This window comes from Telopea speciosissima, chromosome 2 (assembly GCF_018873765.1).
Source record: "Telopea speciosissima isolate NSW1024214 ecotype Mountain lineage chromosome 2, Tspe_v1, whole genome shotgun sequence".
Taxonomy (NCBI): domain Eukaryota; kingdom Viridiplantae; phylum Streptophyta; class Magnoliopsida; order Proteales; family Proteaceae; genus Telopea; species Telopea speciosissima.
The window spans coordinates 67,586,791-67,603,258 of NC_057917.1; the positions used below are offsets into that span (position 1 = coordinate 67,586,791).

Sequence of the window (16,468 nt, forward strand, 5' to 3'; positions counted from 1 at the left end):
AAAGTGCAAGAATTTGGTGATACAGTAAATACCACAACACATACCCAAACATGAAACCTACTCCCATACAAAGCATCTGAAACTGGTATTTACCATCTCTATATTGGTTAAACAAACCTTAACCTGTTCACTAACACCACCCTTTATCCCGGTTTGCAAGGAAAATGTAGTATATCTAAAGATACCTACCCTGTGGTTAAAGGCTACACTGAGTAAAGAAACAAGAGGGAATTTTTTTTTTTTTAAGAACCTCTACGTAAGAGAAACTGTACATGAAACTCATATATACAAAAGCATCAAGTCAAATGTTCAGCTGCAGTGATTTTATAAGGTAATCTCATTTTCATTTTCTGTGTAAATGAATGTTTCAAAAAGGACAGTCGCAGAAAACCAGCACGGATCTGCGACGGATAGGGATCAAATTCTGAGAGGTTTAATCCAGATGAAACAACCGACGAGAGAAGAGGGGTGGGGGGGGGAGGGGAAGAAATAGAAATCAAATAGATGGAAAGTAAAAGGGATCTGAGAACTGGAAAGGGTCACCAGCTCCCCTAATGTTAAAAATCAAAGAAAATTTTTAATTTTGGTGAGCAAAGTTTTTTATTAGTAAGTAGTTGTATGCTCAAATTACTTCAAATGAGAAAGTGATGGATTTCAAAGCATGCGGATCCTCCAATATACAGAAACTACAGACCTAATTATCGTAGTCTTTCCAATTCCTGGAGGCTCGATGAGCAACAAAGAAGGGGCATCCTTTACCAAATCCCGCAATAAATTAGTGCTTTCTGATATTGCCTGACCAACACTACAGGTCACAAGCTATATTTGCACCTTTGCGGTTCCTGATGGCACTGAAACGGAGCAAGATTCGGCTGACAAGTGGCGGCGCTCCGAGTGCTTGCCCACCCTCCGCTGCATCTCCTCCGGAAACAGAGACAACAACCGTCCCAGTTGCACCTCGAACTCATCGTTGCTCTCCTATGTAGAAGCTGGGGATGCAAAGGGAGAATCCGCAGCAAAACAGAAGCATGCTCCAACTCCCTGGGTTTTGGATCTGTGTTTGAAGATAAAAATGACGAGAAAAGAATGAACAACAATGGGGGGAACGGAAAAGAAGGAAATGGCGCCGAGCACATGTACTGGCGGGAAAGGGTCTCTTTCTCTATTTGTAACCATTTTCGTTAACAATTAAGTTGTAACCGTGAGCGCCTACAAAAAACATAGGGCTATTATGGTAATTCTATACTTACATGATTACCTCTCAGTCCAGAAAGGGCAGAACTGTAAAATCCGTCGGTTGGGGGCAGCGACAGAGTGCGCCGGAAGTAGGGTCATTGTCCGATCGAAGAGAAATAGAATGCCAGCGTCATTTTAATTAATCACTTTATCGTAATCCCTCCTGCAATCTCCATTTGGCTTTCAAATCCTCAAGTCAATAAAGAAATAGCGGAACCAAAAATCGCTTCTGCTACGGTTTAATCATTCTTCGGATTCCAGTAGGGTATGATGGATATACATTGAACTAAGCGAAGGAAACTGAACTGAATCACCTGGAATCCGATTAAGCGCATCTCCGATCCAGACATCGATCGTCGACGTAGCAGCTTATGAGATTTAGGTAAGTTTTCCATTCACCCACGCTCTGATAGGATCTGCTAACGGAGATTTTTTTTTTTTAGGGGGGCGAAAGTGAAGAAAAATAAGAAGAGCCAAGAGACCTACCTCATGGATGGTTGATGCGAATCAGCGAACAACGACACCTTTCCAACCACAAAGCCATTCGAAGTTCGAACTGGACATCAAAATCAACTCTACTTCCAAAAGGTTCAACGTAGCCATCATCAGACAAGAGATCCGTTCTCCCTCGATACCTTCAAGGCAAAGGGGCTGCCTTACTCTCGTATTTCAAACGATGTCGAGCAGCGTGGGGAAAACGTACTCTCGAACGAGGTGAAGAGTTGAGTTCTTCATGAACAAAATACAAGAATGAAAGACAAAAACGACAGAAAGAAATCCAAGGCGAGCCTGGCAAAGTCAATTACAAAACTACCCTTCTCCTCATTTCTAATATTACAAAAATTCTAAACATCTATAGCCAACTTTATCAGTTTCGCGCCGAGGGTAAAAATGAAAAAGGAGGTTATCAGGTTAATACGAGCATATTCTTAAATCCACAAATTCAAACTTCATTCTTTTTTATACTTTTTGCTGACTTTAGCCAAAAATAATATCTAGATTTGTGAGTTGAGAAATTATTACCGAGTTACAGCTCATAATTTTCCTTAAGGCTATGTTTGAATGCAAGAAGAGAAAAAAATAAATGGGAAATCTATAGCTTCATCTTATTCTGACCGAGTTAGAGCCCCATTCTGTTGGCGATCTTGATAGGTTTCAGATAGTCTCTGAGAGAATAAACATGAAATAAATCAGATTCACAAACACAGGAAAAAGATTGAATTGCCAATTTGATTTCTATAAAATGCCAGCTTTATTACTAACTGCGATAAAATGTATAATGAGTATATTAGTATATGGAAACCCATTTGGTTTATTCCTAAATGCTCAAGACGGAAATCCATCCTATTATCCATTGCATCCCAAAGAGTAAGAGAAATATGTAAACTGTTTCATCTGATTTGATTGGTTGATCGATGAACCAGCAACAACAGTGGATGAGCTTGGGCTATCTGAAGTCCTTCCTTAAAGATTCCCAACGGGTTCTTTGCAATGAGCTAAGAACATCATCACCCGCTCTTCTCTTACGAGGATTTGCTTTGGAGACGAAATCAGGTGGAGAAGAAAGAAGATCACGATCCGTAACTGAATTGCAGCATCGAATGGATGGATAGAAAAGGTGGGTAATGTCCTCAAGGGGCTTTCTGATTCTCCTTTTCTTATTAAGGGAAGTTGGAGCCATTGCAGCTGATTGATTGGTCGACTTGGTTGAGAAAGGAAGGATGTTCTCTTTGTTGTCAGAAAGAACTTCCATGATCTGAGTAGTAGGTGAGATGGAAAGAGGGAAAGAAAGAACGAGAAATGCACAAAGTGGGGGTTGGGACTTGGGTCTGGGAGGGAAGAACCGACGAGGAGAGGTATTTGTAATGGAGGGTAGGAGTCCTTTTTGGAGGGGAGATTGAAGCTGAACGAAAATTTTTCATTTTCGATTTCAGGGAGGGAGAAAGGATTTGCTGAGATTTTAAGTTTTAAAATTTGATGAATCGTACGAAATAAAGGCGAGAGGTTGTTTTCCAGTGTTTCTCGTGAACTGGCTAACAATTAACAAGCCGACAATGGACGGAGGGAAGTTTCGAATTACAAAGTAAAATTTTAAAACAAATATATGAAATGAGATCTGTAGTCTATTGTTTAGGAGCCAATGCCAAAATTGAAACAGCGCTGAAATTCGAAACTACTTGTTCCCGCTTTCCGGGGGTCGAGTTCCGCATTTCATAAGAAAACAATGTAGTTACGCGCGCGCGCGAGTCAAGTGAAAGGAGTGCACATGTGAAACAACAATAGTCTGGTCAAGGGTTTTTTTTTTTTTTTTTTTTGGTAAAATGAATTAGGGACAATGTTCCTGACACAACCAACGGGTTTAATACGCGTAACTCTTGTAATACACCCAATATTCCTTGTACTTCCTAAGCTTTTGATAAGTCCACGTATTAGTGTATCACCCTTCAATATTCTACGTACCACCCTTGCTTTACCCCCTAATGCCATTTAAGTCTACATTAGGTATAAAATACTAGAAAATGACCAAATTACCATTTCTTTTATCTTTTTTAAAATTTGAAAAGACTTAATTACCCCGACCTATTTATTAAAATTTAAAAAGACCAAAATGCCCTCATCTTCCCTAAATCATCATCTTCTCCGTGAAGCCCACCTCCAACTCCTCTATCTTTACCAATTCCACCACCGCTCCCTTACCTATTCCTCGACCCTATTTACCTTGGCCACGTTTGACCAGACACAAGTCCTATTTTCGATTCCAGCAGCACCTACCAATCCAACCTCAATACCCTTCTCTTCTCTCTCCTCCAACGCCACCTCCAACTCCAATAACGCCTACTCCAACGCCACCATCGGCCAGGGTACTGACACCGTTTACGGCCTCTACTACTGCACAGGCTACGTCACCCGCGACGTGTGCAGCAATTGTGTTAACTTCGGTGCTCGGGATATTCTCCAGCACTATCCCAACCGGAAAACCAGTTATATTTGGTACGACGAGTGTATGTTGCGCTACTCCGAACAGTCCTTCTTCTCCCCCGTCTCCGACTCCCCTTCATTCAAGTTGTGGAACCCTAATAACATCTCAGACCCAACTCGGTTTAATGAGCTCTTGGGACTTGGGAGATACAATGAACGATACCGCCACTGAAGCTGCCTCCAATTTAGACAGATCTCCACTAAAGAAGCTAAGTTCACAAATAATCAGACACTGTATTGTATGGCGCAGTGTAGCCCTGATTTATCAGGGAACGACTGTAACGTTTGCCTAGAGGGTTTCATCGCTGATCAACTCAGTTATTTTAGCGGTTTGCAAGGTAGAAGGGTTCTCAATCCCAGTTGTAACATTAGGTTTGAGATGTACCGTTTCTTCCCTGTCAAAGCTTTGAGACCTACCCTTCTTGCTCCACCGCCTCCAAGTGACAGAACTACCATTCCAGGCGACCTAATTCGGTTAACTTTGATATCCTAAAATAGGGGAGCATTAACTAGACTAAAAGCACCAATTTTCTTTTTGCCCCTTAATTTTTATGCAGAAAATGAAGAAAAATCATGGAGGAAAATAGTTTCCAATGTTGTTCTGGTTGTTGCGGGAGGGGTGATTCTTTTCTCTGTTCTCTTGTATTGTTTACTAATTCGGAAGAAAAAGCAGGATCTGGCAAAGGAGAAGGGTAAGAAGCTTTGTGGTGCCCCTGCCCTCGTTGGTGGAGGTGGGGCTTCACGGTGGTGGTGGTGTTAATGGTAGATGGTGGTGGTGGTAGTTTGGGTATGCAAAAGAAGATGATGATTTGAAGAAGATGAGGGCATTTTGGTCTTTTCAAATTTTAGCAAATAGGTCAAGGCAATTAGGTCTTTTTAAATTTTAGAAAAGATAGAAGAAATGATAGTTTGGTCAGTTTTTAGCATTTAACACTTAGTGTGGACTTAAATGGCATTAGGGGGGTAAAGCAGGGGTGGTACGTCGACTTATCAGAAGCTTAGGGGGGTACGAGGAATATTTGGTGCATTAGGGATAGTGTTCTAAGTGCCCCAACACATGGAGCGGGATAGGTGTGTCAATTTGATCATTGAAGGAGTGGGTCAGTCATTTTGCCCATTCCCCATACCCGGTGCAGAGAACATTTTCCCAAATAATTATATTCATTCTGTCTAAAACACGCAGAAGATGTAATACAGTTCTCCATGAACCACAGAGTGATGTTCGGCAAAACAACAATACTACATGTCATAGACAAGGCCTTTCGGGCTAGTGAAAGCAAGAAGAGACATGGAAAATGTTTGACACAATGGGTTGAATGGAGAGAGGAGGGTCTCTGTGGTGTGGAAACTGAAGGTAAGAGATAACCTCTTTGCTATCCAATTCAACTTCAATAAAATCTCCGCCATCCAAAATTGCTTTCAATAGTGCATTATGAATGGCCAGAGCTTCTTCCTAAATGATGGATTGAAACATAATCACCTCAGATTTAGCTAGCAAAGGTTCATCTTTGAAGTTACATATAACTACCCCCATACCACAATACCCATAATCACAGCTCCAAGCGGCATCAGAATTCAACTTAACAAAAGACTAAGTGGGAGGGATTCACTTCTGCAGAAGAGGAGAGGGACCAAGGTCTACCATAGATGGAGACAGCTGCCCAATTTGTGTGGTTCAAAGGAATTCAATATGGGCTCTTTGGGTTACTACAATAACCTCTTCAGGAGTCCTGTTTCTCTTACCAAACACCAAATCGTTTCGAGTTCTCCAGAGAGTCCATCTATAGATAGGACACCATACTGGTGGTGGATGTTGCAGGTTGAAATGTGGCAAAGAGGGCACCCATTTACCAGTCCACAGTCTAATCTGATTACAATGCCCAATCCTCCAAATTAAGCCGTCCATAAGAACTTGTCGCCCATCTAGTACACTCCTTCACGCCCATGATGGGCTATTACCTTTACTCGCCTTCAAGGAATGAGTTTAAGGGAAATACTAAGACTTCATAACAATGACCATGCGGTTTGAGGCTTATGAAACAGGCGTCACACCACCTTGGATAGAATAGCCTTGTTATGAAGCACGAGATCTCTCAACTCCAGTCCCCCCCCCCCCCCTTGCCACGGCACCCAATGGATTTTGTCATATCCGTCCTTTCCTCCCCAGTAAAATCTGGTCGTCTCTCTTCGGATCCTCTCATGCATGTATTTAGGCAGCTTAAAATGACTTGCTGCAAAATTAGATATAGGAAGATTGATTTCAATAACACCTCCCTACCTACATGGGATAGGAAATGCTTAGACCAGCCTTGGAGTTTCTTACTATCTCTATTACTCACCTCAGGAAAAAAACCAGTTTAAATTTGTGAGAAGTCCCAGTCGACTCCCAGGTATTTAGTCGAGTTATCTCCATACCCGATCTTCAATATTCTAGAAAACTAACGCTTCAACTAGGAAGTTGTATTGGGGCTAAAGCAAAGGCTAGACTTCCTTAGATTGATGGTGTACCCACTAACCTTACAATACACATCAATACACTCTTTTAAGTTGTGGATCTGTTGAAGCCTGATTTCTGATAGGAGAAGGCAATCCTCTACAAATAAGAGATGGGTGAGGGTTTGAGACCAGTTTCTGACTTTAATCCCATGAATAAGCCCTTGCGACTCTGCCTAGTTCAACACACAACTTATTGCTTGAGAACATATAATAAATAGAGCTGGGGAGAGAGAGGATCCCTTTGTCTTATTCCTCGAGATGACTGTATCGAACACCTCTCTGTCCCATTGACCATGATAGAGTAGTTAACTGGGTTGAGACTATCCATAACAAGAGAGACCATCTTATCACAAAACCCAATCTAATGAGAAGTTGACGCATGAAAATCCATCCAACCCAATCATATGCTCTATTCATATCTAATTTAAGAATAGCAATTCTTTTGTTTTCCTTCCTTTTTTTTTATACAGTGAAAGACTTCATGAGCAGTGAACACAATGTCTGAAATGAGACTCCCTAGGATGAAGGCCGATTGGGATCAAGGGAGATATAATTTGTGGTAGGATTAGCGTTAATCGTGTAGCCAAAATTTTTTAAATGACCTTGATAGCCACTCTGAAAGGCTGATTGGTCTATAGTGATCAATATACTCCAAACTTCCAATCTTCGGGATTAAGCAAATGAGGGTGTTGTTACTATGAGGTGGGAGCACACCTGTGGAAAAGAAGTTTACAACAAAAGCAAATGTATATGAATTTGTTAGATCCCGAAACCTTTGAAAGAAAAGGAGTAAGAAACCGTCTGTCTACACCTAGGGTTTTTTGAAGGCCATCGGAGGGCTGTCAAAGAACACCCATCTATATCGAGTTGGGGGCTCGAATGTCAACCAAAGATTTTAAAATGCGATGGTTTCTTGACATGCAGAAGGTTCTGTTTGACAATTTAAGAGGGTAGATCCACAAGCCACGTCAATGTCTGCTCAAGCCTCTTAAATGTCGACATTCCTTAGAGTGTCAAATGTGCACATTTTGCCGCTTTAGATGGTACACTTTTAGTCCGGACTGGTTCTAAGCAGAACTGGGTTGGGTTAGGCCCATCCAGAACTTAGGATCTTTATGCCTGACTCGGATAATTGAAAAGCCATTTTTTCATATATTTTACATACTTTACTTTTATATGAAAACCGAGGACGGTACTGGTCGGCATGGACAACCTCTGGTGTGAGTCGCACTTATCAAAATTAGAATTTTTTCGTAACGAAGGAGGGCAAATGAGTTCATTTTCATACCAAATTTGGGTTTGACAAAATAATCCATTTTTCAGATATTTTACTAAAATTTTGAGATAATATGTTACTATTTTTTTCCCCCCCCCCCCTTTTTTTAGAAGGATTTTAGTCATTTTCCATGGACGACTTGTGAATGTTTTTCAAGAATATGAGCAAATATACCAAAATCTACTGATGCGAAGACACTTACTCAAGAGATACTCTTCATTGTCTGAATGGTTTTCGAGGAGACAAACTGAGATGTTTACACTAGACTTTTTCTAAAATTTGCCGAGACTTCCAAAATAAGTTAACCCACCATTTTGGGATAGTGTTTAGGCTCTGATGCGAAGATAGATCATCCTATCTTGCAAATTAGAACCCCTAATTTGAGCATAATTTTTTATTTACTATATCCTTAGTAGAATTTGCGATTGATCTTTGCAGCATTGCATGAGATAAAGATTGTCGAAATCCGACATTCGAATCTCAAAATATCATTCGTGAAAGTTTACCCAAAAAAGGGGGAAAATGCGTAAAATGCACAATTTAACGGTTTACAATTGAGATTAATGCCCATACCCGCCGGGCCCAAAGCTCCCAATATAATGCCAATTGAAGTCCCGAATCATCAGAGGATCAAAGCCGCCTCCATATCCTATCTTCTTATCCGCTCGTGGTACTGAAAATTATTCGAACGTTACAGTATAGAAGTGAGAGACAACTGGACATGGCGGGATCACTCGGACCCTCCTCTGCAGCTATGCTGGCTCATCGACTAGCCTCTTCTTCGTCTCCAAAATCTCCGTTTCTCTCTCTCGCTTCGACCTCAGGTATTTCATAGAAGAGATTGGCTAATCTTTGTGTCTTGCATGCCTCTTTGCTTTTTCCCATTACTTCTCTGGGAGACAAAATGGATGAAGCCAATTCGTTAGTCTGCAGTGCATCTGCCCTCTCCTAAAATACCCAATTTTCTTGTTTTCACTTGCCGTTTCAGTGAGAAATTAGAAATGTGTATGGCAGTTTCTTGGAACAGAGAAAAAGTAATCTACTTACTAGCTTAAGCTTTGTTGATTTTTTTTGTTTCAGGCCAGATTCATGGAAAGAAGTTGTTGGGGGGTTTTGAAATTCCACTTAAGAAAGGAAGATCTCAGCTCCAGCTTACTGTTACTAATGTAGCTACAGAAGTAGGCCCTACCAAGCAGGTTCTATTCTTTATCTGATTTTATACTTTCTTTTATGGAATTCATATTCAATTAAAATTTGTAATTAGACCACAATTTAAAATTTTATTAGAGTTCTCAAGAATCACATTTTTTTTTGTTGGGTATGAAATAGAAAAAAAAAATGGAGGAAACAATTTGGTGCCTTTTGTTGTTTAGTTAATTTTATTGTATTTATTCTCCGAATCTGTCAATATCAATTACTTTGGAGTACAGTATCAACTACGAAATTCACAGAGATGGGTCTTGATTGTAATGCTAAATTTCTGAACCATGTAATTTTTAGGCCCAGAAAATTGCTTCTAAGGAAAGCCAGAGGCCGGTGTATCCTTTTGCTGCTATAGTAGGACAAGAAGAGATGAAGTTGTGTCTTCTGCTAAATGTGATAGATCCAAAGATTGGAGGTGTCATGATCATGGGTGATCGAGGTACTGGGAAATCCACCACTGTCAGGTCTCTAGTGGATATACTTCCTGAAATTAATGTTGTCACAGGAGACCCATTTAACTCTGATCCAGAAGATCCAGAAACCATGGGCATGGAAATTCGAGAGAAAGTTTTAGCAGGGGAAAAACTCCCAGTCACAATGACCAAAATCACTATGGTTGATTTGCCTCTTGGTGCAACTGAGGATAGAGTTTGTGGAACAATTGACATTGAGAAGGCCCTAACAGAAGGTGTCAAGGCATTTGAACCTGGTCTTTTAGCTAAAGCAAATCGAGGAATTCTTTATGTGGATGAAGTTAACCTTCTGGATGACCACTTGGTGGATGTACTTCTTGATTCTGCTGCCTCTGGATGGAACACAGTTGAGCGAGAGGGAATATCAATTTCACATCCTGCTCGTTTTATTCTGATAGGTTCTGGAAACCCTGAAGAAGGTGAGCTTAGGCCGCAACTTCTTGATCGCTTTGGAATGCATGCACAAGTGGGGACAGTGAGGGATGCAGAACTAAGAGTGAAGATTGTGGAGGAGAGAGCTAGGTTTGACCAAAATCCTAAAGAGTTCCGTGATTCCTACAGGGCAGAACAAGAGAAGCTCCAGCAACAGATTTCATCAGCTAGGAGTTCTCTTTCCTCCGTTCAGATTGATCGTGATCTCAAGGTGAAGATCTCTAAGGTCTGTGCTGAACTGAATGTTGACGGACTAAGAGGAGATATCGTGACAAATAGGGCTGCTAAAGCTCTGGCTTCACTGAAAGGAAGAGACAAAGTAACTGCTGATGACATAGCCACCGTCATTCCCAACTGCTTAAGACACCGGCTTCGGAAGGATCCGCTGGAGTCAATTGATTCTGGTTTGCTTGTTATAGAGAAATTCTATGAGGTATTTAGCTGAGGAAAGTGACTAGGTCACCCTTGCATTGTAAATTTTGTTGGACAACTATTTCTTTCCTTCTTTTCTTGTTCCTTTCCATGCCCTTCAAATCTGTCATGTAGAGTCCATGATATCAAGGAGAGATGGAGTTCAGTTTCCAGGGAAGAATCTGGCTGTAGTATCTGTGAAGCTACCCTTACACTGTGATGTAATTCCTCTGAATTGAGGGTTCTTCCATGGGAAAGTCTTCATTAATGAATTCATCTTTGCTTTTGGTTCAGTTTTTCTTTATTGATAAATCTAGGATCTTAGGCACTTCCTTGTTAACCATTGTGCATTGTGTGTGATTTCATTTAAGTTTTGATTTGTGGTGGAACAAGTGAGAACAAAATATATTTTAAGAAGAAGGATCTCTTTCGGCGGAGATGATGCATCTGAATGCGGATAATCTACTTTATGCTCCTCGAACTGCATTATAGAGCTGAATTTAAGACATTAGGATCAAGTTCCCATTGTATCAGTAGATACCCTGTTCTCTCTTTGAGAAAGGCTGGAACTCTGGAGTAGCTCTTTGTTGGGATGCTGCCCATGCTTGCTGTGATACTTGATGGAAATTGGAACACTTTTTTTGTTTAGCTCAAGTGATATAAGTGATCTCAATTGGTTGAGTCCCATTTATTGCTAGAGTTAGGTGAATGTAATCCAAGAAAAGGCCATCTGTATGCATGGGTTGGGGATTTGGTACCCCCTTATCTTTTATCAATCCTTTGTTTAAAATAGTGCTCTGAACTTGATAACTTTTTCCAGTGAGATCTTAATAGTTGGGCAGGATCCATAGCTATTGGTTACTTTCTATGTAAAGCTAGATTTGAGGTTATTTGCAAGGGGAAACAAATGCTTAGCAATCTCGGTCGATCCTGTTTTCATAGAAGTGAATGTCTAATGTTTTGTTTTGAAAGTTGGGTCTGGTGTTTAATTCCAAGTTATTTAGAGACATTTTTCTGTTAGTTCCCTATAGCGTTTGTACTGTAAATTCTGATTTGTACGTAATTCTCAAAAAAGAAGATAGAACAGGACTATCTTTTCAAGTGTGCATCGTGGAAACAGATTAATTCAAAATGGAATGTGGGGTCATGAAGGGTGTCAAGGATTCCATTTTATTGGGTTTCTGTTTTGAGAAATTTCCAGACATCGTGTTTGAAGGTCTTTTGTCGGATTGGGATGCTTGATATTTGATAACATGGCTTAATAGAGGAAAGATACTCATTATGATCCATTTTTGACTCCCCGTGGCTGTTTGAAGCTCTACTATGACAGTTTCTTGTTTGATAATCCCAGACTGTCTAGCATGGGAAATGTTTTTTGCAGATGATAGTGAGACTTTTAATCTCTTTTTGGGTCCAACAGAATAGATAGATGGTAACATAGCTAAGTAAAGGCTTTCTTCGAGATCTTGAGTCTTTCTATCATCCTACAGAGAGGCTTGGTGATTGAAGTTGATTCCTCACATGATATCTTGCAGGCTACAATTTTTCTATAAGAGGGAAATGAATGCCCACAACAGGATAGCTGGTTTGTTGATTTTCTTTCCTCTTTTGCATCTGCTAATCCTTTGAACAGGCCTTAATGACTCACCTGTTGGAGGAATAGCTAATCTGTGAGACAAAAGTCTATTGTTTCCTCTTATGTTTAAGGTGCTGATGTTGAAACTAGGGCAGGGTTTGGTATGCATTCCAATTCGATTTTGCATTCTCGGATGATAAAAATAGTTGCTTTTATTGCCTAAGAATGCGAAATCGACCTAGAATGCATTTCAAGAATGCATACCAAACACTGCCTTAGGTGTTCTCTGTATAGAGGGGATGATGTTCCAAAAGTAAGGAAAAGGCAAAGGAAAGGACCATGTCACTGACACACATGCTACAGATGAAATAGGAGATTTGAAAGAAATTTACTCAACATGCCTAATTATGTAAACAGGACTAGGATGTGTTCTTTATCTGACAATTTATGGTTGACAATTATATTACCATTGCTGAAATTTAAAGAATCAATTTACTGCTACAATGTAGATCCCCCTCCCCCTTTCTATTGAATAACAATAAAACTTCACTCAGAGAATAGGGGAGTACTAAAAGTAGGAGCAAGGTGCCCCTTCAACAATCCAAAATTTGGAATAGTGCAAATCCTTTTAATATATGAATAGCACGGGAACCCCTTACTTAAAGAATGTATTAACTAGATTTGGATTCCTATATATCCACTCATCTGATACTTCATCATACGATTCACATAGGATCCATCTGTCTAGATATCTAAGAAAAAGAAAAAACGTGAACTGTGATTGGATTGATGATAAAATAGAATCCTGGGTTGTGAACAAATGTTTTGTATATAAATATTGAATACCTAGTTGTATGAAGTGGGATCTAAGACACTTCTGAATTTTGGAGCAAAAACTTGAATCTGTGGCTCTAAAACTTTCAGCCACAAGAAATTATTAGGTAGTGTTGATACTATATTATATGAAAAATGTCCTTTTCTTTTCTCTAAGTATGGCATTTGTGCTGTTTAGAAAGAGAAGATACCAGTCTTATCCAGTCTCGAGTCTTTGCATCGAATCATTGTTTCAGCATTGCTATATTACCGTAACAAATGACAATCTTGGAGGCCATCTGAAGATGATTTAAGTGTGACTAAATTCAGACAGCTGTGTCTGGTAAGGTTGTAGGGTATGGTTGAGCAGTGAAAGAGAACATTTCGCACCAATTTTTTTGCCAATCACAGGAGTGAATTGTCCTTGTTCTATTGTGATTTTATGAGCTTTGATGTATTAGAAGAGGTGTTTGAAATGCCCAGCAAGGACGGATTAAATTGTTTTATGGTGGATTCTGACACAAATCTGGCCATCGATTGCGTCAACCATGAGGACACTTAGCCTTAGAAAGCACTATTATACCTTACATGACTAGCCCTAGGAAGAGGTATTATACTATACATGATATATCTTCCATTAATTGCTTATTTCTGACCTTTTGTTCAAGAAGTAAAACTCAAATAATAGGAAAACCATGATTGGCAAACCAAAACCATTCCAACCAGTGTAGCTTGTGGATTTTATCACTCAAGGCCAAGAAAATAGTACACGGCTCAACCAAATGGTCTTTGGTTTCAGGGCAGGGAAGTCTGTCCATTAAGAGATCTAAGAACCTTGAACCTAGGATTCTGCTCCAGGAAGGCGGGAGGCCGCTGGAACACAACTGATGCCGCTCGAATCAAGATCCCAGCAGTCAAACCCCATATCATATACTTCTTGTCCTCTGTTGTGTAGTCAAAGAAATGGATCAAGTATTTCTCCTCAAGCCATTCTCTCTCCTCTGATCTCCGGTTCTCATCCTGAATCCACAAGGAGTTCAAAAAATGTTTAAAGAAGAAGAAAAAGAGAGCTTCAAGAAGGCAAACTAAAACCAGTAGAAAAAGAAAAGAAACTAGAGAGTAAAACCTTGATGAACATTTCTAAGGGGGCATCAAATATTGCTTCCACCTCAGCAGCATTTGGCATGGGCTTGAATGCTTGTTTATCAGTAAGTATTCCGATCACAGGAACAACTCTCAGAAGGTGCTGTGCAGGAAACAAATATAATTTTAAGAACACAAAACAGAAAAAATAATGCACTTTTGCACGGTAGAGTAGACTGATCCTTTTGTTTTTATGTAACTTCTCTTCTCTGAATTGAAAACTAGCTACTATCAACCATTGGATACACCTCATCACTTCTGTGGGCAGGATAAAAATGAGAAACAAAATATTTTGTCAAAAGTTAACATTTTTCATTTTCCAGGCATACAGGTACTAATTATCAACTAATGTTATAAACTATTTTTCCGTGAGAAAGTAAAGTAGGTACCACAAAATGATGTACTACTAAGCTTGCCCGAAAATGACCTCAACATGGCTTGGTTTCAGTACAAAGAGGCTATTCCCTGCTACCATATTAACACTTAGCTTTCACTGGAATATGCACCAGGGTATGGGAACAATGTTAGAAATCGAAAGTTTCTTTTCCATCAACACCATGAGGAATATGCAAATCACTTGTGTGGCTGTGTTCTGGCTGCAGTATTTTCGAAAGGGTGTGCAAACAGCTAATTGGGTTTTAGAATTACAAGATGCATTGCTAAGACTTGTTCTGCAGAAGTGGAATAACCACCCAAAGATCTTAATGGTTGCAGCTGTTTGTCATGTATATAAGAACAGGCAGGCTGTTGAGAACAAATTTTACACAGCTACTGATGAAGTGAGAAACGTCTTGAGTGAGGTTAGGACTCCGTGAATAATTCTTTCAGTATTGCTTTATTAGCTTACTAATTGACAATCCTGGAGGCCACCTGAAAATGATTTAGGTGTGATTCCCACAGCTCTGTATGGTAAGGTTGCAGGGTATCGTTAAGCAGTGAAAAGAGATCATTTGGTACCCCTATTTTTGGAAATCACAGGAGGGAATCGTCCTTGTTCTATTGTGATGAGCTTTGAGGTACTTTAGAAGAGGTGTTTGAAATGGCTCAGCAAAGACAGATTAAATTGGTTATGGTGGATTCGGACACAAAACGGGCCATCGATTGCTTTAACCATGAGGACACTTAGGAAGAAGTACTCTACTATACATGATATTTCTTCCATTAATTGCTTATTTCTGACCTTTTGTTTTAATCAGTAAATCTCAAATAACAGGAAAACCATGATTGGAAGTTTGGAAAGGTAATGTTGACGATAACAAGTAGAAGTAAGTAGAGCTCAAGACCCGGTTTTCATTGAACATTTCAAACCACATTACCAAATTCGGTTGGAAGTTCCACAGAATTTCAGGTACATTTAGGGCAGATTATAGCAACATATACAGAAATTTGAGAAACTGCACGCCCTAAAAAAAGAAATGGATAGAAAATTGAAATTCAATATGTTTACCTTAGATAAGAAAGGTTCGAGAACAGTCACGACATTAACAAGCGAAGGATCGAGCCCGATCTCCTCCTGAGCTTCCCTTGTGGCCGTCTCGCTGTCATCTGCGTCGCCCTCCTCCGCTTTCCCTCCCGGCAACGACACTTCACCTGCATCAATAACTCACCTCGTCTTATAAAATTCAAACAAGGAACCATACAGATTTTCAGTTTCCTCGGACCTGAATGAGTAGAAAGCCTCGATGAGCGTTTGGTGAGGATGACCCGGAGATCCCCACCGTCACCTTCGAAGAGACAGACAAGCACCGCTGCTCTCTTGGGCTTGAATTTTTCTGGGTGAGTAATTGGTGCTGCCGATTCTGCAATACCCACCTGAGAAACTACCTTCCCCGCACTTTCTTCGATTCGTTGCTCCTCGATATCATCGTCGAAGGAAGGGGGAGGTTTGTAGAGACGGAGCTGCTGGGCTAAGTTACTAAGCCTTAGCGAACCTCCGATGCAGTTGGAATCCATGAGAGAGGAGACAGAGCTGGTAACTGGAGATGGTGGACTGGTCGCCATTAACAACCGCCCCAGCACTGGTATCATATACTTGAATCGCATAATAGGTTGCAATTGGGTTTGGTTGGAGATGGGAATCAATTATTTTACAGCAAACCGACCCGATAGTTTAGGCCCGTAAACCCGGGAAGATCCATAACTGTATTCTTCATCTTCTAAGCTCATAGGTTTTTTCAATGGAAGTTGGAAAAAGCATGAGCCATGAGGGTTGGGAATTGCTTATGTCATAATGTGATCCTTACTCTGCAAGTGCAAGGATTAATCTAGAGAATCGATTCAAATGCTTGGGTGGGTCATGGATGTTCTTCTTTAGTTGTTATTACAGAACTTGATGACGAAAAAAATGGAATGTGGATCTTTCCATTTGTTGGAATTGTTTGTTAGAATCATTTCCTGCCCTAGTAACCAAATTGATAGATGCATGGTTCA

At 40.2% G+C, this 16,468-nt stretch overlaps 2 protein-coding genes across 2 annotated transcripts; one reads left to right on the forward strand and one right to left on the reverse strand.

Moving 5' to 3' along the window:
* Nucleotides 1-8,601: 8,601 nt before the first annotated feature.
* Nucleotides 8,602-10,799, forward strand: LOC122651366 (magnesium-chelatase subunit ChlI, chloroplastic-like). Its single transcript, XM_043844733.1, has 3 exons — nucleotides 8,602-8,811; nucleotides 9,068-9,183; nucleotides 9,488-10,799. Exons 1-3 carry the CDS (start codon nucleotides 8,709-8,711, stop codon nucleotides 10,538-10,540), a joined length of 1,272 nt encoding a protein of 423 aa, XP_043700668.1. The 5' UTR covers nucleotides 8,602-8,708; the 3' UTR covers nucleotides 10,541-10,799.
* A 2,741-nt stretch (nucleotides 10,800-13,540) lies between these two features.
* Nucleotides 13,541-16,103, reverse strand: LOC122651367 (nudix hydrolase 15, mitochondrial-like). The gene is made up of 4 exons (XM_043844734.1): nucleotides 15,700-16,103; nucleotides 15,486-15,628; nucleotides 14,022-14,141; nucleotides 13,541-13,915 (listed from the first exon to the last, which is right to left on the reverse strand). The coding sequence occupies exons 1-4, from the start codon at nucleotides 16,079-16,081 to the stop codon at nucleotides 13,691-13,693; spliced, it is 870 nt and encodes a 289-aa protein (XP_043700669.1). The 5' UTR covers nucleotides 16,082-16,103; the 3' UTR covers nucleotides 13,541-13,690.
* Between the last annotated feature and the right edge of the window lie 365 nt (nucleotides 16,104-16,468).

Bases quoted from the DNA above. Each gene is read 5' to 3' on its own strand.
- LOC122651366 (XM_043844733.1), top strand. From the start codon at position 8,709: ATGGCGGGATCACTCGGACCCTCCTCTGCAGCTATGCTGGCTCATCGA. The intron at 8,812-9,067 runs GTATTTCATAGA...TTTTTGTTTCAG, and splicing joins CTCTCTCGCTTCGACCTCAG to GCCAGATTCATGGAAAGAAG. The intron at 9,184-9,487 runs GTTCTATTCTTT...TGTAATTTTTAG, and splicing joins AAGTAGGCCCTACCAAGCAG to GCCCAGAAAATTGCTTCTAA.
- LOC122651367 (XM_043844734.1), bottom strand. From the start codon at position 16,081: ATGCGATTCAAGTATATGATACCAGTGCTGGGGCGGTTGTTAATGGCG. The intron at 15,629-15,699 runs GTCCGAGGAAAC...TTATTGATGCAG, and splicing joins GAGGCTTTCTACTCATTCAG to GTGAAGTGTCGTTGCCGGGA. The intron at 13,916-14,021 runs GTTTTACTCTCT...TTGTGGATTCAG, and splicing joins CCTTAGAAATGTTCATCAAG to GATGAGAACCGGAGATCAGA.